The 24,004-nt window shown below is 42.5% G+C and overlaps 1 protein-coding gene across 2 annotated transcripts in view; it reads left to right on the forward strand.

Annotated features, from left to right (window-relative positions):
• LOC149916121 (uncharacterized) overlaps positions 1-24,004 on the forward strand; it is a 35,293-nt gene that overhangs the window by 3,827 nt on the left and 7,462 nt on the right. For both annotated transcript variants that reach the window (XM_090149885.1, XM_090149887.1), the window contains exon 2: positions 5,519-5,805. In XM_090149885.1, the coding sequence (XP_090006011.1) occupies positions 5,519-5,805 (287 nt within the window). The remainder of the gene's footprint in view (positions 1-5,518; positions 5,806-24,004) is intronic.

Genomic DNA, 24,004 nt, shown 5'->3' on the forward strand with positions numbered 1-24,004 from the left:
AACTAATGGTGTGTTTTTACTTTACAAAGATATGCAAAAACTTCTCTGCATCTTGAAGCACCTTGGCACTACCTGCTGAGCTCTGGGCTGGTCTTGAAGGGCACTGAGGAAGGTGCTAAGAAAGAAGGTGTTTTAATCTGTGTTTATTCTTCCTATGTTTTCTGGGCAAATGTGTAACTGTTAGGAGATATGGGTCCTTCAGAGAAATGCTATCATATTCAGCATGGTGGGGCATGTCATTTTCCATTGGCATCATGTCATAGGCCACTGTAATATGTCAGAAGCATTTTATTGCAATGGCTTCATCACGCAAATGAGACGTGACGGGTTGCAAATCAAATTTACCGTACCTACCTTTACCATATACTAAATAAGCTAACAGCATAGATCAGGAGCTGGCAAATGCAGGCTGCTGTTGCAGTGGTGGAGACCTGGGATCAAATTGGAGGCCAGATGGGTGGGAAAAGCGGTTTGATGGTTACCTCTTGGCAAACACATCTTAGCTTCTTTGCTTAACTTTGATCAGAATTCAGATTCAGCGTAGACGAGATGACTGCTGCAGTGGGCAGTCCCCTACAGATGTGGGCAAGGCAGAGTGGAGGCAGAAAGCTCTTTGGTATCTGTCTCTTGTTGCCCTGTGCTGTGCTGGGGCTGTGACTTCCAATCTTCAGCAGCGCAGAATGTGACAGCCTGCCCTCTTCCAGTCCCTCAGTCTGTGCTTCCAGGAGGATCTCCTGACCTCCACCAGCAGTGTGTCAGAAGAGAGCGCTTGTCAGCTCCATCTTAAACACTGAAACGAAGAACATTGGCCTTCTCATGGAAGCAGGTAGCTGCCCACCAAAAAAGACAAGCAACACAGGGACACTGTGCCCTCTGCTTGGAGCTCGGCGCTGCTTGTGCTTGCTGCACAGTGCACCTGGGTGGACGTGTATGGGGTGTTGTTCAGTCATGCTTGTCTGGAAGCCTTGCTATTGAGGAATGGCAAGGAAGCCAAGATAATTCATGCCACAATTAAATATATTAGCATTTATTTCAGCAGCCCAGTTTAATCTTAATTTACAGTAAAGCTTTATATATAATTAGAACAATTATGTTATTTGGTAATTGCAGAATGAAATAAGTTTGTAGTAGAAATGTTATAAACTTCTTTGGGTGCCGGAGATTGCTGTTGAATCTGTGCTGGGGGTAAAAAAGGAGAGCTGAGCTTCATTTGTGCAGGAACAGCAAATGCACAGATTAGCAGGCTGTTGTCTATGGCAAGTTTAAGTCAAAGAAAGTTTCAATGTTATTATAAATTGAGAATACTCATATCTTTTAGCAGGAGCATTAGGGTGTGTTTCTCTAAAATGCAAAGAAAAATGAAGTCTATGCACTGAAAAATATGAGGCTCTCATGAGTGCTGGCAGTGTTCAGAGGGGAAAAATGCATGCAGCAACCTGAGAGAGCTTCCTTAGGTCAGAGTGAGCGGAGGGTGGCAGAGCAGGGGTTCATGGCACAGACACAGCGCAGGGCCAGCATGAACGGGCTGTGCTCAGTTCCTTGCAGAAGGCTTTTATTGTTTTAATGGTTTAGTTTGACGAGTCAGGTTGTGTGTGCTGGTACTCAGCTCTGAAAAGTTTGCCTGTGTTGGTGTTGGAAGTTTTGGGGCCGTAAGCGAGGCAAACTGCCATCCTGGTTCTGAACTTGTTTTCCTTTCTCTGCTGTCCATTTCTCCATTGGTTTTCTCACCCCCGTGCTGGTGCCTGTTCCTCTCTTCTGTTCCATTCCACTCAATATCTATTTAAAAAAAAAAGTTTTAATTTTGCTGTGCTTCTGGCTAAGCACCTGTTGAGAAATGGAGAGCTGCCACCTATAGAAGCGCTCAGACCTGCAGTTTCCTCTTTAACCCCATTATTCCCAGCAGTAAGAGGATAACTGTTTGGGGGGCATAAGAGAATGAAGAGTCCCTGCAGCTTCTTGTCACCTCATCCCTGTGCTGTTGCCAGTGCGAAGTTCAAGCAGCTTTTCCAATGAACGCTGGAAGTTACTTTGAACCTACTGGATGGGGAGGTGAGCTGTGCCTTGTGCAGTTGGCTGATGGGCTCCCTCATTGCTAGTCGTGCATGCCTGCATGCCTTTGCTTGCTGCTGATGGAGTTTTGGGCACAGCAAGGTGGGAAGACCCTCTCTCATGGATGAGGTCCCAGGAATTTTGTGACCTGGTGTTTGAGAAAATGCTTTATGTAAGCTTGACCCAGCTGTGATGGACTGGTTGCAAGAGCTAATGGGGCAGGATTGGCCCTTGCAGGGCTGTGTTTGTGCTTGGGGTACATAGAGGGTAAGCAAGAAGGAGGGCCTTGACAGCTTGGCTTTGCACTTAGTGTTCTGTTCAATTTGTTTTTGAGTAACTTGAGTGTGTGGAAGCTTAGAGTGGGTAGGAAGAGGGAGACTACAGCTGGTAATAATAGCAGAGCCTTTCATACTGTTTAACAGTTGTAAAACAATTAGAGGGAATTATGTTAATAGAAGGCTTTGTTCACACTTCGTGCCCCATTTTCCTTTTTTTCTAACTCGCCTTTCCACCATGCTCTGAGAGCACATAAACAGTAGGGCTCTGTTTGTGCCCTGTATGGGCAGTGTTAGCCATTAAACCGCTCCTGGGCGCAGCTTCCCCAATTCTCACTCATCAGTTTTCCAGTGCTTTGGCTGTTGCATTTTAACATGGCTCTTCCTAAACAAACAAACCCATGTTTTGGGAAGCTAAGATGGGATAAGAAGTGTATGGGAAACAGCGGCCACAGCTGTTCCCTCTGGGGCACGAACCAGAGCCCTTCACCATCCGCTCCTGGAGGACAGAAGGGCTCTGAGAACTCACCAGCTCAATTCCCAGCTCCTGAAACTGAGCGTCTGCAGAGACGGAGCTGCTTCCCATGGGTGCTGCTGTGAGTGCTGCAGGGAGGGGTGCGGGATGGGGTGGGCGCAGCGGCTGCCTGTGTGCCGGCCGGCTGCTGGAGGTTCAGTTACTTTGCTAAATAACATGTAGACATTCTGCTTTGAAGCCTTGTGTATGATAGTTAATTAGACAACATTTAATTTGGCTTAACATTTGTGTCAGTTTTGTGGAAGTGAGCCTCCATAATTAGGGAACACAGATCAGGTTTCTGTCAGACTTATAACCTCTCACTCTCATTTAATGCTTCCTTCTCCAGCGCCGTGTCACACTCCCTGTGCAGAATTTCCCCCCACTGTCGTTTCCGCTTGGCTGGTAACAAAGTTGCCCGCATTACACAACTGACAGCAAATGGAGTCGTTGCAGGGATGTAAGGGCATATGATCCGCTGGTATTAGCGGGAGCTCGCCCGTCGGAGCAGGTTACGTGATGGGAGTCACTGTACATCATACAGCACCGTGTGCTCGCACCAGCCTAGGATGCAGCTGATGGCGGCCTGTGTGGTAAGGTGTGGGGTATGCAGTGCTTCCCAGGAGGAGCTCTGACAGCGTGGAGTTACTGGCTGGTGGGGTAAGAAGGTTCTGAGTGGATGCTTAGAAGAAGAGAGGGTTTTCCGTGTGAAGATGCTTCTGTCTGGGATGGCAACCAATAAGATGCACGATGCCAGGTGTACATCAGGCACAGGAGCACTTTGCATTCGGTGTTTTTAGGCTCTAGAACTACAAAAAGAGCAGGTCTGGGGTAACGACACAGGGAAAATTAATGCATTTTCCACTGAAGTATCCCCGATGCTGTTCTTACCGCTTTGTTCCATAGTTACAGCCAAGTGTAAAGCTTTAGCTCTTACCTAATCTTCTGTGGTGAGGCCAGGATGTTTCTTTAAAGATGAAAGAGCCAAGCATAGCACAGTTCTAATCAATATTTCTTTCCTTATCCACCTTTTAAATACTTGAGAGTAAGGAGAGCGACCCATACCACTTTGTCCCCAGTTCCTCAGAAAGCTTTGCCTTCAGAGCAGCCCTTCCTCACTCTGCAGCTCAACATTGTGGCTGCAGAGCTGGAGGAGGCCCTCTGCGGCCAGCAGCTTGCTAACTGTGAGTTTGCTGCATCACCAAAGTGGCCAAAGCCAGTTGCTCACGTACTGCTCAGCTCACATCGCTGTCATGCATCACGGTGCTGCAGGGCATCCTCCTGTGAGGAGGCTCCTGTTAGCTGCTCAGCAGTGCTCATTGGGTGGCTGCAGCACTGTGAGGAAGCACTCGGTGGGCACCCTTTGAGTGTGCACTGATTCTGTGGTTGAGACGTGTTTTCATTGCAAGCCATACCATGAAAACACACAGCAGATCAATACCTGGTGCTCAGGTTCTAATCAGCACAGCTGCTGTCTGACCAGTAAGCACGATGCTGGGCCTGGGGTCCAGCACACGTACAGGAGCTCACGAACAGTGAACGTGCTGTTCCTTTGCTGTTGAGGAGGGAACTCGCTGCACTGTGGTGAAGCTCCCTTAGCATATGGTTTGGGTGTATTTGAAGTAAGCCTCCTGATCCCAAAGATCTGAACTTCTCACAAATACAGATGGAAATTTTGGTCTTTGACTGCACAGTGATCACCGTGACTTTAGTGGGGTGTAGGACTGGGCAATGTAAATTTGCTACGCAGCTTTATTTAGTGAAACTTTAGCCTTCTACATGGTCATTCTTGTCTTTTCTGTAAATCCTGACAGCCGTACTTTGCATGGGAATCAACATTACATCATTGCAATCACAGGCTGTTTCCCTTTCCTGCTGCATTACTGCACTTTTGGGAAGTCATACTCTGCCAATTCTTCTAAACAAAGTAATATCAAGTAGAAACAATTAGAGTAACAATTGTAATGAAATAATTTCTATTTATAATAAGTGTTAGATTGCAGGGCTGCACGGCATGCACCTTTGGATTGCATTAAAAAAAGCGCAGCAATAAGTAGTTCCAGGATACAAAGATGTATGGCACGTGTTTGGGATGAGAGTTCACCCATGCTGAAGCCTGGAATTTAGTGGAGACCAATATTTAGGAAAGGAAGGAGTTCAGCAGTGCAGTCACCTGGACGCATTATGCGATGTGTAGATAAGCACAGTGCTGATAAGGTGGGCTTATTTGTTGTGCCAGCAGCCCTGCTGAGCAGCCCGGCTCAGTTCCCCGTGGCCCACACAGCCGGCCTGTGAGCAGCAGCACACCAGGCGTGGTGCTGGGAGAGATGCCTGCCGAAGCCTGGCCTGGGAGCTCTTCCCGCTCTTGTGGTGGTTGTGAGCGTGTTCAAAGACTGCTTCCTCTTGCTGAGACTTGTTTGTTTGATACGGAGTGCGTGCAGGTTTCTTTTTTACCTTTCTGTAAAGGATTTCTCTACGGAAATGGATGAATGTTGCTGTAGTAATTTTGGTTTGCAGCATCCTTTCCCCGAGAAAGGCGCTGTAAAAGCTTTGAAACTCGATAGTCTCCGGCATCATACATGCTTAGGATCCCTTATGTATCAAACAGAGTTCACGGCAAAGCTAAAGAAGTCAGTGTCCTATTGAAAGGCCCTTTATGTCTTGTCTCTTCTTTGTTCAGCAGGGAACAAAGTTTGTCATCCTGAGACACCAGACCTTTGACGAAGCGCAGGTAACCTATGACAGTGCGTGCGGCGCTAACAAAGAGTCCCTGTCAGCCTTTGTAGAAGACTTTGAGACTTCAGTCAGCGTTGACTTTCCAGAAGATGAGGAGTGTGTTGGTGAAGTGCTAGGCTGTGGTTCCTCGGATCCCTCAGTTCATGGAGGAACAGAAGAAGCTCGGCGTGGAGATGAAAAGATGACAGAAGCAGCAGAATCCCAGAAGTTGCGATCACACAGGCAGATGAGGTGGGTGATAGACAATACTTGATATAAAATTCCTTTTTATCTTATCTGATTTGTATTCTTGGCTGTGATGAGAAATACATCTTGTTGTTTCTAATTAATTCTTTAATTTTCTTTTATTTATATTTTGAATTTAGCAAAATTCTGTTTCGTGTTAGAAGCGTTCTCCATCTAACCCAAAATGCATTAAAAAGGCTATTCGCTTTAATCAGTGGATTTTTAATCTTATTATATGCTCCTCAAAAATGAATATTTCTTTGTATTGTGGAGTATGTATTTACATAAATTAGTGTTATCCTTGGTTATTTTGCCAACCATAATTTATACGCTTTTTAGTTTTATCATAAAATAAAATCTCGCCTCTGATATTCTGGGGCCATTTTTAGCATCGTAGCAAATTACCTTGGGAGGAACTATTACACAGGCAGTGAACTATCTTTCCTGAGTTTAAAAAAAAAAAAAACCCTCAAACACATGCCATGCTCCCAGCTTCCACTGATCGACCCAGTCTCTCTGTTTTACTGTAATGTTTAAGTCACTTTTTGCAGAGTTGTGGAAACTACAAATTTGTACAAGTTTTATGTATAAGTCACCTGAAAAAGGCAGTATTTGTTCTTTGAACAAGTCCAGAGTTCTTGACCAAATTCAATTATTTTGTAACTGTTAAGGTTATTTTCTTATCTTCCTGCCTTTGTTTGTTTGTTTTTACATAATTTCAAATGTAGCATCCAGAGATGTTGACAAAACATTTGCAGAGAATTTTTTTGAAGTAATACTGAAAGTAACTAAACTCACAAGGTATTAGCAGATGGAGCTCTGTCTCTGTGGCAGATGAAGGCCCTGTGTCAAAATGAGTTGTGTAAGCTCTGCGTTTCTCTGCCATAAACTTGAAATATGAAAGCATAAAGAAGAGCTATGCTATGCTTTCTTCCAATAACTGCTCTTCCTCTTCCCTATGTACCTGTGATTGACTCACATTCCTGAGGTGCTTCTCTCTGAGTTCTATGTCACGTGGAAGTCTGCCGATCCTTATCTGGAGAGTCATTTAAGTTTATGGGGCCCCTGAGACAATTAGCAACAATATCTCCAGCGATAAAGTTATTGACTTCTGGGCAGTTACCTTGTTTGAGCAAGGCAGTGAAAGTTCTTGCTTTCCCTGGTGCGTGGTGCAGCTGAGCCAAGAACCGAGGCTTGGCTGGAATGGGATGGAGTTGGTGAAGGGAGGTAACGGGAATACCCGACCAAGTCCTTGACACACTGAATTCGGGGTCTTGCTGGAGTCTGGGTGCACTTGTCTTGGAGGTCAGTGCAAGTCTTTGTGTATTGGTGCAGTGATGGAGGCAGAACTGAACCCAAAGACTGTCCTCATGAGGACGTAGCGGCTCATATTGCCTTAAGCTGTCACCTGAGTCCTTCAGAGCTCGCAGTTACTGCTGGGTACAGAGTGTAAGAACAAAAATAAAGTTTGTAAAGTGTAAGGCAGCAAAATGGCCGTGCGAAGAGCTTTGTGTGTGAGTGTGCCATGTGCCCGGGGGTGCTGAATGACTTTGCTGCCCACTTCGTTCAGACTGTATGTTCAAGACTTATTGCTGAACTATATTTCCTATCTTCAAAATAACATTTATACAAATGTGTGTGTTATCCAAATTCTTACATAGTCATTAATGCTGGCATTCGTACTTAATAGGAATGGATATTTACTGTAGCATGCATTTTCTTTTAGAGGAACATACCTGCCTCCAGCTGTCTGGCTCCCTCGTTTCAGAGAATAGCGGTATTTTGATGGGCTGCTCTTCTATTGATTGATAAGTATTTGTGCAGTTGGTACATGTTCTCTGTTGCTGGTGTAGCGTGTGTGTCACGGATTACGCACGTAAGCAGCCCTAAACAATGAGCAGCTCGGTGTGGGTGGCTGGGATGGAACATGTGGGCACCAGAAGTGGTGTCTGAGCCAGGAAATTGTTACGTGGTGCACGTAGCACAGGAGCACAGCCTTCTGGGGTCGCCTGCTTAAACTGTGTTTTATGTTACGTGGGATTATCTATGCAGTTCTGTCTGAGCAATTCAGCTATGTTGTGGGTGGGGTTTTTTTTGGGGGGAAGGGGAGGTGGAATTAGTGCAGTGATGGCATTCACATTCTTTCTAAACCAGCCTACGAAAAAAATAAGTCTGGCATTGGTGCTGGATTTTAATACAGATTGGAAATAATGCTCTTATCTGGAGGGGAAAAAAAAGGTTTACCTACTTGTGTAGCAATATGAATACTATGCTGGAGCAAACCTGGAGAGCTAGATGATTTTTTTTCTGCCTTTAAAGGCTGTTTACTTCCCGCTTTGAATTAAACTTCCACCTAAGGTGAGCGATTTCTGATATCTGCCTTTCCCCAGCTTTTCCTGTGGCTCTTCCACTTGGTGTGGGACAGAAAAACATCTTTCCAAACAAGAGATTGCAGAGTACCTCAAAGGGTAGCTGAAAAAGGGGATCCATAAGTGCTGACCTGACCCGTTGTGCGGATGCACCAACTCTGGGTTCTGCTCCTGTTATCTGTGCACTCTGCAGAGCCAACTGAGCAGTGGGGTGGTGTGTGTGCTCAGCCCCTACTGCTGCAGCTGCAGGCTTTGGGGCCCTGAGTTGGTGGTTCAAACCTACTTGTCTGCTGAGGGTGGTGGTGTGAATGTACTCTAAGAAAAGAGGATAAAACCTGCGATTGATTCCTTTTTCATTTATAGTATTTTTTTATTTCAGTAACTTATTTAGGAGCATTAGCTATGGGTGAGAGGCCTGGCATGTGGAGCAGCATGCATCCAAACCGGATGATTCTGGCCCTGAAAAGCATGCAGTGTGAATGCAAGTCAATGTACTGATGCAGTTGAGAGAAAAGTAACTTTTTTTTTTTTTTAAATATGGCTTCTGGCAGTATTTAATGACTGCGAAGATCCTTGATATCTTATCTTTCTGACTGCTATTATTCTGGAACTCAGTGGTTATACATATTCCAGCAGCATCTTTTCATGTCTCTGTACATCTTTATAAGTGTTGGACAAGTTAGTGCATGAGATGACTCCTTTCATGTGTGCTGGATTTTGTATATTTTCAAGGGAGGGAGTAATTAAATTACTGTTTCAAAGGAGTTATCTACCTCACTAATAACTTATCTGTAAGCTTACTAAAGTAGTCGTTTGTACTATAAAATGACTAAATAACTGTTGTATAATCTCAAAATTACTGTAAATCATTATTCCTTCTTGGTGGGGGCAGCTATGACTTGTGAGTGTGTCGAAGTCTGACAGGTTTAATGCCATAGTTGCACATACTGGGAGGAGGACAGAGGAGTAATTACAACTCCTGCTTTTATGCAGGGTACTCAGATACATAACTAAGAACTAAGCCAAATTGCACAAAAGGCACCCAAACAACTGTCTGCAGCACTCTCCAAGATCTCACTGACTATGCTGATGGCTCACAGTCTATTTGAAGAAAATTCAGCTTGGCTTAACACCAAATCCTCTGCACCATCTCACTTTCTTTACTACTGTAAGAATTTGTGTGATCGTGCTGAGCTATGCTTCCCATTCCTGTTCCATCAGCCACTGCCAATAGGAATGGCAGAGGAAGGGATCGAGTAAAGGGAAACAGCAGCAGTAGATACCTGAAAGATTCTATTAGCTTTTCGAAGCCAGAGACAAAGTCACAGTTATCATCCATACTGCAGAGGAAAAGTGACAGCACTTAGGACCTCTGCAAGGAGGTCTTCTGGCTTTCCTCACGTGCATGTGCAGGCAGGGAATGCTGCAGCCGCTGTCCTTGCTGCTGGCAGGGGCCCTGTGCCCAGGTCTGTGGATGCAGAGCCACTGTTGTAAAGGCTTAGTGATGATGCAGTGCTGCACGTGTGTTGGACAGAAAGCAAGAGTTTCACTCCTGCTGCTCAAACGTGTGTGTGCCTGCTACAATTTTCCCTTTTAATGGTGCTCAGCCTTTCTTTTTCATACTGTTGTATTAATGAAATGCTTCTAAAGTAAGCTCCTGTGCTTGGCTGTTATTACAGCTTTAAGGAATAATTTTACCTTGGCAATGTATCTGGGGTCATTTGCTCCGGGATCACGAATAGGAGTTCCACCTTCCCTTCTGCAAATGACTCCTCCTGATCCTTGGTGACTGCAACCGCATGTGTGCTATGTGCACGAGCTTGAGAGGCTGGAAGTAGGACAGCTGGCCCATGCAGAATTAAGTATTTCTAGCAAAATGACAGGCTTGACAATAGATTATTATTATAATTGCAGTATATGTTTATGTCTACATTTTGGGAACTTGTTGGAAAAAAGATCTCCAGGTTACAGAGAACAGCTGCTTTGGGAAAAAATTGAATGACAGCAATGAATATCCTATTCAGATTGTATCAAAGGTGTAGGAAATTGAGCAAAACGTACCTCCACTGATCTCACCTGCTTCTGTGTTGATTTTGGAAGTAGGCTGAGTGGGCTTCCACATGTAATAGCAGGTTATAACTGAGAACCGGGGTTGCTACCCACTCTCCATCTGTAGCTTACCTCTTGCAGAAAGCACAAAACCCACAGCATTTCTTCTGGAGTTGGCTTTTTCTAAAGGAACAGAGAAGCTTTAGTGCTGTGTGAAACTGCCTTAAGTTGCCTTGCAGACGCTGGTGTTGCAGGTTGTCTTGCTCCTCAAACAAAGAAAGACCGAGAGGCTATGAAATCATTTCAGCCCCTCCACTTGCAGGCAGATGGTGTGACATTTCCATTTGGGGTAATACCTTCTCATTATTCAATGTATCATTCCCAGTTTGTGTTCCCAGGAGACTAACTTTTTGTAGGTGTGAGATTTCACTATCAGCATGGACTTGGTTTTATTAAAATTAGCCATTTTTCATTGAATTAAGATGCTATAATGAATTAAAATGTAATAGTATTATTTGAAAAAAAAATCTACATTTCAGTTAGTTGCAACTGAGCCCCATTAACTTGATTTCTGATTCTACTTAAACATATTTATCTTGCCTATGGATGTGATGTGGATTACCATACTGTATTTTAACATGAACTAACAACATATCAGCAGATATGTAAAAAAGTGAGTTAATAACATAAATGTCTGCTATCATCCTGCTTTGTAAAACCATTCTTAATTTAATCCATATACTAAGTGTGCTTTCCAGTTACAGAAATTTATGATAAGTATCAGGCAGAAGTGAAACGGTGATACAGAATTGTGACTGATGTAAAACAGACATACCAAATGAGTAGCATTAGGACACTTACTTTGAAGTTTGCTAAAACCAGTAAAGCGATATCCACTTTAAGTGAAACCTGCTGTTACAGATACCTACTGGATTTTGGGAACATTTCACTTTTGAACTTAGTCTTTGCACTCCGTTTTGCCATTTATAAGATACACAACATTATTTTTTCTCCGTGTAGCAGGAAAGACTAGAATAGCTGACTTACTGAGATACCTTCTTATCTTTGCTCCCAGATAGATAGTTGAGCATGTTCAGTATCTGGGAAAATAACATTTCTTCTAAGAGAAATTATCTTGATATAGCTGTGTAACGTTGAAACAAATAGTAGATTGCTTTCATTCAGGATAGTAGCGTTGCCAAATATGAATAACAGAAGAAATACTGAGTAATTTAAGAAGAGATCTGAGAATGACAAAACAAATGAGAGCAGGTATGCTGGTTAGTTTCAGTAAACTTTTTAGTGTCTTATTGACATTGCTGGCAACAATTTTGAAGTGCAGGGTGTTCAGTTGCAGGCTTTGTGAACGTGACTGGTTGAGTGGGCTGCTGGGAGGAGACAGGTGTCCCATTCATGCCTCCTTAGTTATGTTCAGAAGGCCAAGTCCTGGCTTCCCGCGTGCAGCCAAGATCTCACCCAGTGCAGTTCCGTGTTCCAGTGTATCTAATATAAACGCATAGCTATTTCCTACGTGGTATATACTGTGTGAAGACTTATTCCTACTTGAATTTTAACTGATGCATGGAATAGAGTTGTGAGTCACGTATCATTAAATGCTTTTTGGTCATTGGCACTGTGTTTATACATATATTCTGAATAGGGAATTTTATGTTAAACGGACCAGGAAGATGTCATTGCTCTCAACAGAGCTATGTCTGCACATGCTTACTGTGTTGTTGTAAAGGTAGCAAGGAAATGAAATTTAAGTGCCATTGAGTTGTGCAAGGAGTGACGTCACACAGGCAGTTTCACCTCTGCCTTAAGAACTCCAGATTCAGAAGATGAGATTCATTTAGAGATGCTTTATCCACTGTGGTTTCCACAGCAGAGTTCTGACTTCACCTCTTTCCTTCAACCAGGAGGGAAGCTTGTACGGACACACTGCCGTGTGTTGTGTTGGGCTGCTCCACAATACATGCCTGCTTTTGATCCATGCATAAATCACCTGGAGAACAGACATTTGCAAAATAAAGTAATTTTGAATAAGTAGATTTAGAGAAACAGTGTCCTGCTCATTGTCTGAGCAGACAAAGAGGATGGAGTTCTTGAGTTACAGACTTAACATGCAGAGTTGATCGTCCCTGTAGGCAGTGTGCATGCAGTCACCTTCTGTATGGTTGTTCGTGTGTGCTCCTTCTGCCACGCTGTGTTCAAGTCCAGTGAGTGTGTGGCAGGGGACTTGGGAATAAGCTGAAGCCAAGTAGGTGCTGCGGCTCGAATCGCACTGTATGTAGCAGTGTTAATTTTTGAGGACGGTTTGCTTGAAGGAGATGTGCAAATCGTAGCTGACAGGCTGGGTGCTGGTGTGCTGAGCACTGACTGACGGGGGACTTGATACCTCTGTGGCGAGAACAGCACCCCGTTCAGCTTGCCTCAGATCACACATTGCTCTTCAGAGCCCCTTGTCAGAAAGCTGCTGAATAACTTTTCCAACGTGAGTGTATGACACGGAGCGCGGTAGAGAGGGCTAATGCAGCCATCCATTTTGCTAAGGCTTTGGTGAAGTATCTGCCATAAAATCCTATGTCATTTCCCATAGAAGAATGGGGACTTCGAGGTAAGCACTCGTGCACTAGCTGCTTTGTTTAGTGCAAGTCAGAAGTAGGGGGTGAATTTGGCCTCACCTCCTCACTGGCAGAATCCTTCTGTAGAAGTTAAATCTCCAGTTGGCATAGAGTTGACCTGACATCCAGATTTGCCCTTACTGAACCTCTGTAACCCAACCAGTGATTGGACTGGCAAAGGATGTTTAGATCATGTGATGTTTCCTGTCATCTATGCACTGTTGGTCAGCCACACTCCTGAGACAAGAGCCCTTGGGCTCTCCCAGCTTAATATCAGAGGTAGCTCACAGTGACTGCTGTTTCTGAAGGTGTGTGGCTGGATCACGCAGAAAGAGTTATATGATGGCTTAGGTTGGAAGGAACCTTTAAGGTTATCCATTTCCAACCCTGTGCCAGAGGCAGGGTTGGCAGTCACTAGATAAGGCTGCCCAGGGCTCCATCCAATCTGGCCTTGAATACCTGCACGGATGGGGCATCCACAGCTCTCTGGGCAGCCTGTGCCAGCACCTCACAGTCCTCTGAGTGAAGAATTTCTTATCACCTCACCTCAATTTCCTCTCTTTTAGTTTAAAGACGTTCCCTTGTCCTCTCACTATTTGCCCATATAACAAGTCTACTACTTGTTATATGGGCAAATAGTGATAACAACTACTCCTACTTGTGAGCTTCCCCTCAAGTACTGGAAGGCTGCATTGAGGTTTCCCTGGAGCCTTCTCCAGGATCAAGCTCAGCTCCCTCAACCTTTCTTCATAGGAGAGGTTCTCCAGCCTTTTGATCATCTTTGTGGCCACCTCCAGACCTGCTCCAGCAGCTCCCCTTCCTTCTTGTACTGGGGGTCATAGTGCAGGTGGGGCCTCACAAGGATAGACTCAGAGTTTTGGTGAAGTGCTGTGTTTCTTACCCTACTGCAGTGTGCCATTTTGTTTCCGTTTTTGTCACATTTTTGGAGAGTTTTTTAGTACATTGAAGAACTAAGTTTATTGCTTTTGGTCAGTACTGTCAACAGCATCAGACAGCAGGGACACCACGTGTCTGGGTGAAACTGCCCATTTTTGGATAGTTGTGTCTCCTTAGTCTGCAGTCACCTTGTGCAGCCTGTTTTGCCTCTGTTCTTTCAGGGAACAGACCCTTACAGCGCAAGTATATACATACATATATATATATATATATAGTTATAGTTATAGTTATATATTTCATATTTGGGGATTTTGCATATCCAAGATGTGACATCACTGTGATTAGGCAACTGCTGAAAAACTGAAGTCTGGCTGTGATGAACTGCCTTATGGGTGTGAGGACAGCTCAGAATTGTCCCTGGGGGAGCTGCTTTGCTCCAGGGTGGCCAGCTGAGGTGAAGTGCACATTTCTTTTAAGTCTTAGGATTTATTACTCTGCTGGAATGGCTTTCTTTCTTTCTCTCACCAAACTCCCCCCCCCACCTTTTTTTTTTTTTATCAGAAACCAAAAGCTTGCAACTCCTTTGAAAAATAAATTAAAAATCACCCTCTTTCTGTTGGACTCTTGTCCTAAAAACGTGGCTCAGGTTTCTCCTTTTCTCTGCTGTCCAGATCTCACTCTTAGTTTTGGGGCAGTAGATTGATCTGGCAGCATGATACATTCTGACTAATTTTTCTGGCATCTCTGTGATCCTGATTTCCTAATGTTGTCATTGACTTGTCGTCAGTGACAGAAATTTGAAGGCAACTTGTTCTTCAAAGTGTTCTACATGCGAGAAATATATATTTTTTATTGTTTTAATCTCTAAAGCTCTCATAATGGTTCGACTCTTAAAATGGATTTAAGTGTGTGCAAGGCTTGGTAGAAAAGACCTTCCGTTTTGTTTGTGTTCCTCTGCATTTCTCATGTGCTGTTTGGGATTTTGATTCTCAAAAGATTGGATTAATATTTTGTTTCCCTTTCGACCATGTAAATATTGAGTGGCAAAAATGAAACAAAATCCTCATTCCTATTAAAATACAGAAGGACTTAATAGAGTCTTAGAAAACAACCTTAAGATTTTTTTTTTTCCCCTCAAAAGGTTAACTAAATATGGCCCCAGTTCTGCAAAGGATTATTCATGTTTAATTTTAGATCCCGTGCACTGACTCCCAATGGCATCCTGCATGAAGCGTTCTCACTGAGCCTTTTGAGATCATGGTCTGAGTGACTGTACAGTGTGATGCTCCTTACCATTCCACTAAAAACACCTCTGCCAGAGGTTCTCTCTTGTGCACCTTTCTCTTTTTCTGAGGTCAGCTGTTGGCTTTGCCTTTGTTTCGTTGCAGTAGAGCTGGCACTTTCTCCATTCTGTCTCGCTGAATTCATACCAGCATGTTCTCCATTTGAGTAACAACAAAAAACCTGCATCTACCTTTATGTAAGACGTTTTTACATAATTCTCTGATGAAGAAAAATCTTACAGGTTAGTAGCTTATCAGCAAGATATTATTTGATAATGTGATAATTACAATTATAGCATGCAGCCCAATATTATGACTTAGGAAGAAATCAAATAGGAAGAAATATCGATGCTGTAGCTTTTTCCTCCCTGAATTAGAAAGGAAAATGTAATTTTAGGAAAGCACTGAAGACTGCCTTTTAATGTTGCTTTGCTGGTTCTTGATAGATGTGAGTAACTCTAAGAAAACTGCAATTCTGGATCGTAAAGGTCAAACTGTCACCATATCAAATGCAAATAGATCCAAAGAAAAAAGCCATCTTGGCAGTGACAACTGAATTAACTGGGCACAAATCAATTCATTGCATATTTACATTCACCCCAAGTGTTGCTTAAAAATTTACTTTAAAATAGTAATAAAACTTTCTTTCAGAAAGAACTCATTTGCCAAAATGTAATGCCAAAGCAGTAAATAGCAAATCAGTCAGATTGCTTAAATGTATCCAGGACCCAAGAATGGAGGAATAGTGTCATTTGGAATAATAGAGTTTCAGATTGATCCTGTGAATCCTACCTTTGTAGGAAATGACATTTGAGGACTTTTTAAATGCTGCCCTTTCTGTTTAAGCTGATCAGTGAAGGCTTTTTCTTTGCTGGTTTGGTTTGTGTGGTTTTCTCCAGCATGCAAGACAGATATCCCTGCTCTTAACTGGATTGGGGCCTTCTAAAACTGCTTGGAGTGGTTCTGTGGAGCAGGAGTGCAGGTAGCCCAGCACTGGTGCTTCTGAAGTGCTGCAGCCTGGGTTGGTGTGTGAGGATAAAGGAACAGCCATAGCTGGATGCCGTGGCAGCTTGTGCCATACTTGGTCATAAAGATCTCGAGCATTTCGGTACAATTCTGTAACTTCTACAATGAAGGGAGAAAGCTCCTTGGTGAGAGGCAGCACAGCAACGTACCCTTATTTCTGTATTCTCTCTTCTTAGTACAGAGACGATTCAATAATGTCACTTTTTTTTCCAGCCTGCTTTTCTATGCCTAGCTCTTTAATTTTGGCAAAGCCCTGAAGCCCTAAAAACTACTTTATTTATTTGTTTGTTTGTTTGTTTTGAGATTGCAGCATTTTGTTTTCCGACTGGTTGGTGGCTGTTACATTTGCTTTTGCCTTCTATTGTTTGTTGTTAAGAAATGAGCATACTTTCAGGTTCTTTTCAGTAATGAGCCAGGTTAATACTGGTGTGTGAATGGGTGAGGAGTGCTAAGGGTGTGCTTGAAAGATGTTCAGCGTTGCACTGAGTAATATGGACTGCTTTTCCTTAGTCTTTTTTTCTATTGGTGCTCCCCTCTACTCCAAATGGAACTTGGTTCCAGTGGTTGTCTGCGTGTAGCAAAAATACGTGAAAGTTATTAGCTTCTTCCATGCTCTGCATGCTGTCTGTGTAAGCCAAGGCACTTTTCATTAAGGAAAATACATGTATGAAGAGCACCTGAGGGCTTATTGCAAGGAGAGCAACTTTATAAAAACATGCTGTGCTGTAAATTCACATTTCTATCTTGATCCGAGTTAATTTTCAAGTATAGACAAGCCTTTAGAATTACTTATTAAACTCATGCTTTCTAAACCTCAGAGGTGATGTTTTCCAAAGAAGCCTAACATTTTTTTGCTTTTTATAAAACAAAGCGAAAAAGAAGGGAAAAAAAAACACCTCTTTGCATGGGGCAGCATCTCCACAATGAAAGCTTTTCCATTTGAATGGCAGCAATGAAGAATTTCCACCACCACCAAAATATTCCAAGTTTATAGAGCTGTGTTTTAGACTCAAAATAAGTCCATTTAATTCCAGCCCAGCGGTGCCTGTTTGAACCTTGGTTTACAGAATCAATCGGATGAAGTGGGCATACCTGATGGCAGTGACAAAGCTGCTTTGAACAGCTGACAGAGATCATTAGGAAATAAAGCGCAAGAGGAACAGAGATTCAAAGATTCCAAATCATGTACCATGTGAGCGTGAGTTTGCTTTCCCCACAGTGCAACTCGGAATAAATTTGATTAGAGGCAGAATAGTAGAAAAGGACTTCTACACTGGTTTGTAATACCAGGCACAATCGGGTTTCTAATAGCCTAAGGGATGGCTGTACTTGAAAGCTAATTTGGATTAATGCGGGGTCTGAATTTAAAATAGAGATAGGTATTTCTGAATAACTGCATTCTTATTCCAGAATAAGAGTGTCCACATGTGAAGTTATTCAGGAACAGCTATTTTGGCATCACCTATTTGTCTCTGAGCCTTCCATCTCTGCCTGTAGGCTGCTAATGGAGAAACAACAAATGCTATCAGCTAATAGGATCTCTCACGAGATCTCTGCCTTCCAAAAGCTGCAAACAAACTTCCCGAGATGTAACATTTTAATTTAACTGTGTATATCCTGATCTTAATTCTTCTCAACTGCAAGGAAATCTTTTTAATTATGACCAGGATTAGCTCATACAGCTTAAATGATAACTTCAGTGTTCATTTTGTTAGGCTTGATTAAAAACAAGTCTCTGAAAGCTTGTGTATAATGTTCACTCTTAACCATTTCTGCTGGTAGAGGAAAACACAGAAATGTGGCTGGAGAAAGAACCAGTGGTACTGCATTGATATTAGCAGCAGATCTTCTGGCCATTAAGCCCTTTAAATAAACCTGAGTGTTTCCCATCTGTGTACTTTCTGCCAGGGATGGCTCACTGTGTGGGAGGTGATCCCCAGAACTGCCCACAGGCCCTCACACCCCACACATGTCTGGGAGGTGATCCATTGCACGTTGGTGTTTGAGAGGGCTGAGCTGCTCTGCTGGCTGTAAGTTGCAAGTGTCCTTGGTGCACCTGGTAGCCATTAACCCATACTGTGTGTAACCCCCTGGGTAGACAGGAGCAAGCTTTGCATTCAGCATTTATGACTTTTTTTTTCTCCGTTTGTGTATAGCATTTAAAATTCCTCATAAGGTTAGGTCTTGCATTCAGGTGGGGCCAGGATGGGTCAACATAACCTGAGCTCAAGCCACAGATTTGCAGCTGTGCAGAAATGTTTAATAGCATTTGTAGATAAAAATACAGCAGTATTTTAATAGGAATTCAGCTTAAATCTGTCGAGAAATAGTAACTACCTGTTGGTTTCAGACTGGAAGGCTAAGGTAACCTGTGTGTTTCCACTCAGACTCACCATCAGCAGGGTTTAGGAGGCACACCATTCCATGGCTGTAGTGAGTCCTTCCAGGAGTGACTGCTGTTCTGTTTGATGGAGTCTGTTACTGAGCATCCACACACACCTGGGTTGCTGCTTGGCAGCACACTGTGCAGGCATGTGGCACTGTGTCCCCACAGAGCCTGTGGCACGGCAGCCAGCCAGCGCCTGCTGCGTGCAGACACAGCCCCTGCTTCTCAGCTGTGCCCTCTGATGGGTGTGCTGGTTTATTGCCCCTGTACCTTCTTGTTCTCTTATGGCAAGTAATATTAAAATGTGCTTTCTTCATTGCTAACAAATTGAGTATTTTCTATAGCTCTTGGCTGTTATCACCCAAGCGCTGCCAAAACTTTCTGTATATCCTGAAAGCACTAGGATGACAATATTGTTATGTGAAGACCACCTACTTCTTTTGTGAAGATAATGGCAAAAAAATGCATTACAATGCACATAATAATTCCAAAAGCATGTGTAGTCAGTGTGGTTACATTTGTGATACCTGAGAGTCTGCACATTCTGAAGTGGGAGATTTTCAGGTAGGATTATACAGTGCACAATTCCCCAAATGTGTCTGTGAACTGATTCTGTAAGTGAAATAAGTTTCTTTGTTAGCTCAAAGTTCTAATTCTAGCCCTTTTTAAGATTCTGTCGGTATCATAATATTAGGTTGTTTACCAAAGGTAAAATATGATAGTTATTTTTGCTTTACCAAAAGCCAGTTACATAGGTTGGTTCCAGTCCCTCGCTAAATAGCTTTTTCTTTCAGCATTAATTTTAATGTTTAAATAGCGTGTGCATTTTCTTACGGCTGCATAAAGATATGTGTAAGTAGAAAGCTACTTTGGTTGGGAAGATCCAATGCTCAGTGAAGCCTTTCGCATATATAGAATACTGAATATCTAAACCATTATTTAGCATCAGAATCAGTTATGGTTGTCTGACTGATGGACAATCTTTTCCTGACCCAGTCTCTTTGCAAGTGACCTATACTGTCTAGACAGTTGCATATTATTTATACATTCATTTCAGATTTATAGTTCTTTTAACGAAAGTTGAGGGTGTTAGTTTGCCAGTGACTTCATATCCACATCAGGACTTGCAGCAGGCTGGAACAAACCCAGGCCCTTACAACTGGCTACAAAGTCCCTTTCCCCCACTCAGCATTGTGTGCTGGTTCACCCTTCCTCTTCACCTCCTTCCCTTCATTCTTCCAGTCCCTCTCTATAAAGAGGGAGGAGATGTGGAAAAAAAGCAGGACAAAATTTGGAAACACAAAGAAGAGTGTGTAAAACCTAACTTCAAAGAGTTGAGATGAGTTCTGATTGATCCCTTTGGCTGACTGGGGAATCATTAAGGCCGTATTTATATCCAGTTTTCATGTCTAAAGTGCTAGGACTAAAACAAAAGAGCTGCTCCATGGAGCTGTTTCCTACAGGGTGGGTGGAAGGGAGGTAGTGCTGCAGCAGCTCTGCGTGCTGTGTGTGCGAGAGGTGGCTCATCAAGGGCAGCCTACACGAGCCTTTTGCCATGTGCATGTTTATTTCTTGAATGGTGCTCTTGACTCCTTTAGGGGTAAGACCAAAAAAAACCAAACAAAGCCAAACAAAAAAGCAGTGCTGCTGCAGTTTGGTGCAGCTCTGGAGACCTGCCACTCTTGGTGTCCTTGCAGCTGCAGATGCTGTGCATGCCTATTGTTCTGTCAACATGAGATTCTCATCTGCTTGTAGACTCCTCCCAGTCATTTGCAAATAGCTGATGTTTTTAGGAAGGAATTAGCAATCCGAGAGTATTTGTCTGCTGGGCACTGATCTTATTGCTTCTGGAATGACAGGTGCTCAAGTTACTCAGAATTTTGTTTTCTTGTATTTAAGTGATGCCTTCCCTCGAGGTAGCAGGCTGTCGGATCCTGGAAGCAGAGCTTCTCTGGTCTCATGGCTCACAAACCCAGCTGGCTCATGAGGATGGCACAGCTGGGTGTCTCTTTCTCAGGTCAGGCAGTATCTGTCAGTTATGCAGTGTCTAATGTATACCCAGCGTTTCTTTATGCATAAAGAATCACTGTGAGTGTTATAAGATGTTGTTATCAAATAGCAGTGGCAAACAAGAAGAACGAAGCAGGAAGAAGCATGGAGGAATCCTTAACAGACAAAAGAAAGGACAGGGCAGAAGGCTGGTGGGCTGTGGTGAGATGGGGAGAGTGCAGGTTGCTGGAGCAGAATGCACTGGGATCCTGAGGGGGAGAGTAGGAGGGAGAGAGAGCTGGGGGGATAGATGGGTAAAATTTACAGAAGAAAGGGAAAACCATGATGTACACCAGCCTCCTGTAGTAACATCAGCAGGGTAGGAAGAGTTGTTTACTGACCATTTATAAAGGGTTTTTGAAATCTGTCCATACTTGGATTATGCTGTTTCACGTGGAAGGAAAAAAAACAATGAACTTCTAAAATAAAGGAATAGCAACAGCAACAACAAAGGCATTATTGCTTAACTGCACACGATCCAAGTCTTACAGCTCAAGTCGTTTCTGTCCTTGAGCATATCTGAGAACTTTCTCATATGAGCACCCTGACATAACATAAAGGCATCTTTCTAATTCCTCTTAATTTCAGCACAAAGATCTAAAGTCTAATGTCTAACCTAAAGTCTGATGTTTATGTATTTGTAGGACATACAACCAGATAATAGACATTTAAATATGGTCCTTCTGATGATGCTTAACCTCCCTTTTGACTACCTTTGTTATAAATTCTAAAATGAGTAAGGTAATGGAACATCAAATTAACCACTCATTGAAAAAAGGCTTAAATTAAAAAATATAATTCTAAAACATACACATTTTCTAGGTAATAGGAAGAAAATGTATGGGCGTTTTCCGTGCTTGTTACTTTGAGTCCCAGACTCTTTCTGTTTAGCTAATACAGTATAAGATTAATTCTCTCACAGCACATTGCCTGGAGTTCAGTGCACATGTTTACTGATGTGTACAGCTCTCAAATAAGTTTAGTGCTTCTTTCACCCACTGTTAGGAAGTATATTTAAAAGAAATTGCCTTTTATAGATTTAAATTACAAAAGTACTGATATCATGCAAAAAGCAGTTCAACTCATGCAAGCATACAAATGTGTAAATCTTAGGGAAAAAGATACCCAGGGCTAATATGAATGTAAATAGGATTAGCTGCTTGCATTAGTGTCTGAAATACAATTTAAAATGCTTACTGCCTGGTTATTCTTACATATATATACACACACACATATGCATACCTATTTATTTATTTATTTGTTTATTAATACATGTATATGTATGTATTTCCCCCCTCCCCAAGTATTCTATACTAGTACTTCAATATTCCTCTTTCCCTCTAAGCAGGGAGACTTTTGAAGAGATTACTTAATGGCTGCTGTATTAGTGATGGAATTCAATGTGTTATTAGATATGGAAGGTTTATATTTGTGTTATATAAAATATTAACACAAAATGAGGACAGATTTCCATCCCTCACATATCTTCCCAAATGCAGTAGTAATTTTAGACCTAGTTTTCTCACTGAATCATGAACAATGACAGCCACCAGATTCTCTATAAGCCCATGAAAAGAACAATTTTCAGTTAATGGCACCACTAAAGCTGCATAAATCAATGGACGAGGCATTTCATTAGAGATTTCGGTCTCCTGTGTCGTGGCTCCTGCAGGAAAGCAAGTCCTCTAAGCAGCCTTAGTGTAGTATGGGGAATTTAGTTTTGTTGTTACTTATGTTAAAGTGATAGAAGGACGGGCGTTAGAAGGAGCCTAAAAAATCAGTTATTTGCCATGCTCTTGAAATAGGGGTAGATTTCTGCTTGCCAATAGAAATAGTGAGCATTTCTCTACAAATAACTGTATATACCCATAATTTATTTTTGTTAAAGTGGCAACAACAATGCAGTAATGTCATTTTCCCTCCTACATGTAGTAAATATGTTAGAGTGATGCCATAATAATTACACGTGATGTAAGACAGAAGAAAGGATGCTAATTAAAGTACCTTTGTGCCCTGTCAGACGGGCAAGCAGTTGTCAGAAGGTGCTGTGTTACGTACCTGGGATGTGATGCCAGAGTAGTAATTGGAAAAGCAAAAAGTTTGATTTTTAAACCATTGGCTTTAAAACAACCTGGTGAGCAGCTGTGCAGAGAAGCTTGCAAATTCTGATGCTGTGTTTTTTTCCATTGTGATAAACCCTGTGTTGCTGTAGGCTGTGGGTAGATCACGAGAAATCAAAATTAATTGCACATTATAAGCAGAATTTCACTAAAAAATTCTCTCTCCCTTTCCTCCCCCCAAATTTTCAGCTAGATTCATTTTAATGTTTTTGATTAAAACACAGATTTCTTTTTTATATGGTAAGAATATTTTTCATTTACAGCTTTTCAGCTTATAGATAAAATAACCCCTATGCTTTATGCAATAAAAGTCTTGTTTTGCAACTGGAAGCAGTGGGCTGAGTGTGAGGCTGCACAACAGAGCAGGCCTGTGCATTAACTGTGCTGTGGGAGACCTGCAGCACTGTGTGTCCATGTGCTCTGGCTCTTTGCACATCAGTGCATCAGCAACATTTCTGCGTGGCACAAACAAGTTCCATGTGGGCTTTGGTTTGAGAGTTGGTGATCTTTGTACAGCATTTGGCTTTTATAGTGTAAGTATTGCTTTGATGGGTTTACTTTAAACCTGAGGGCTGCAGGTATTTCTGAGTCTCCAAGAACATGGCAGCAGTGGTTGTGTTCTTCCTTCTCTTGTTTGTGTTTGCACTTAGCACAGAAAGCACTGCGGTTTGGGAAAGCTCCTCAGCAGAGCACTGATGTCACTTAGCCCTTAAACAGGTCTTGGTCTTACATCCCTCGTGTGCAGATGGCTCTGGGAATCTGCTTGGTTGGGCTCACAGTGCTGTGAGGTGGTTGTAGCACCACGGAAGTCAGTGAGTGGGCTTAGAGCAGTGAGAGCTGGGTCAGGCTTTCCAGCAGATGCGCAGAAGCGGAGCAGGCAGGGCTCGTCCCTTGCCTTGGACAGCCAGCATCCTTGTCTCTCCCAGTAATCCTCTCTGATCACACACCCTGTTGTAACCAGATCGATTGCCAGTGTTATGTGACGTACAAAGAGCTCGCTACATCATTTTCTCTTAAGTAAACAAAAAATAAAATGAGTGCATAAATGGGACCAGAAAAGAGCTCTCAGTGTTTACAGAAATAAAAAATAAAAGTGTGTTTTTTAAATTAATATTTTCAAATGTTCAGGTTGAATTAATTTGAGAAATATGAATATGTATTGGTAGTGTTAATTCTTTGGGGTTTTGGAAATTCTTACAACCACATAATTAAATGAGTGCCTTTAGAAATACTGATAAAACCCATTGCCATTCAAATATCCATACAAGACAACAGGGGCTGTAAGCTGTAGGCTTTAGAGATTAGTTTGGCCACGGGCCAGTATTTATCACAACATTTCCATCTTAGAAGATAAAATTTAATCATTTTTATTTAAATATAAATCAAAATTAATGCAGATTTT

This window comes from Phasianus colchicus, chromosome 13 (assembly GCF_987193195.1).
Source record: "Phasianus colchicus chromosome 13, bPhaCol1.hap1.1, whole genome shotgun sequence".
Taxonomy (NCBI): Eukaryota; Metazoa; Chordata; class Aves; order Galliformes; family Phasianidae; genus Phasianus; species Phasianus colchicus.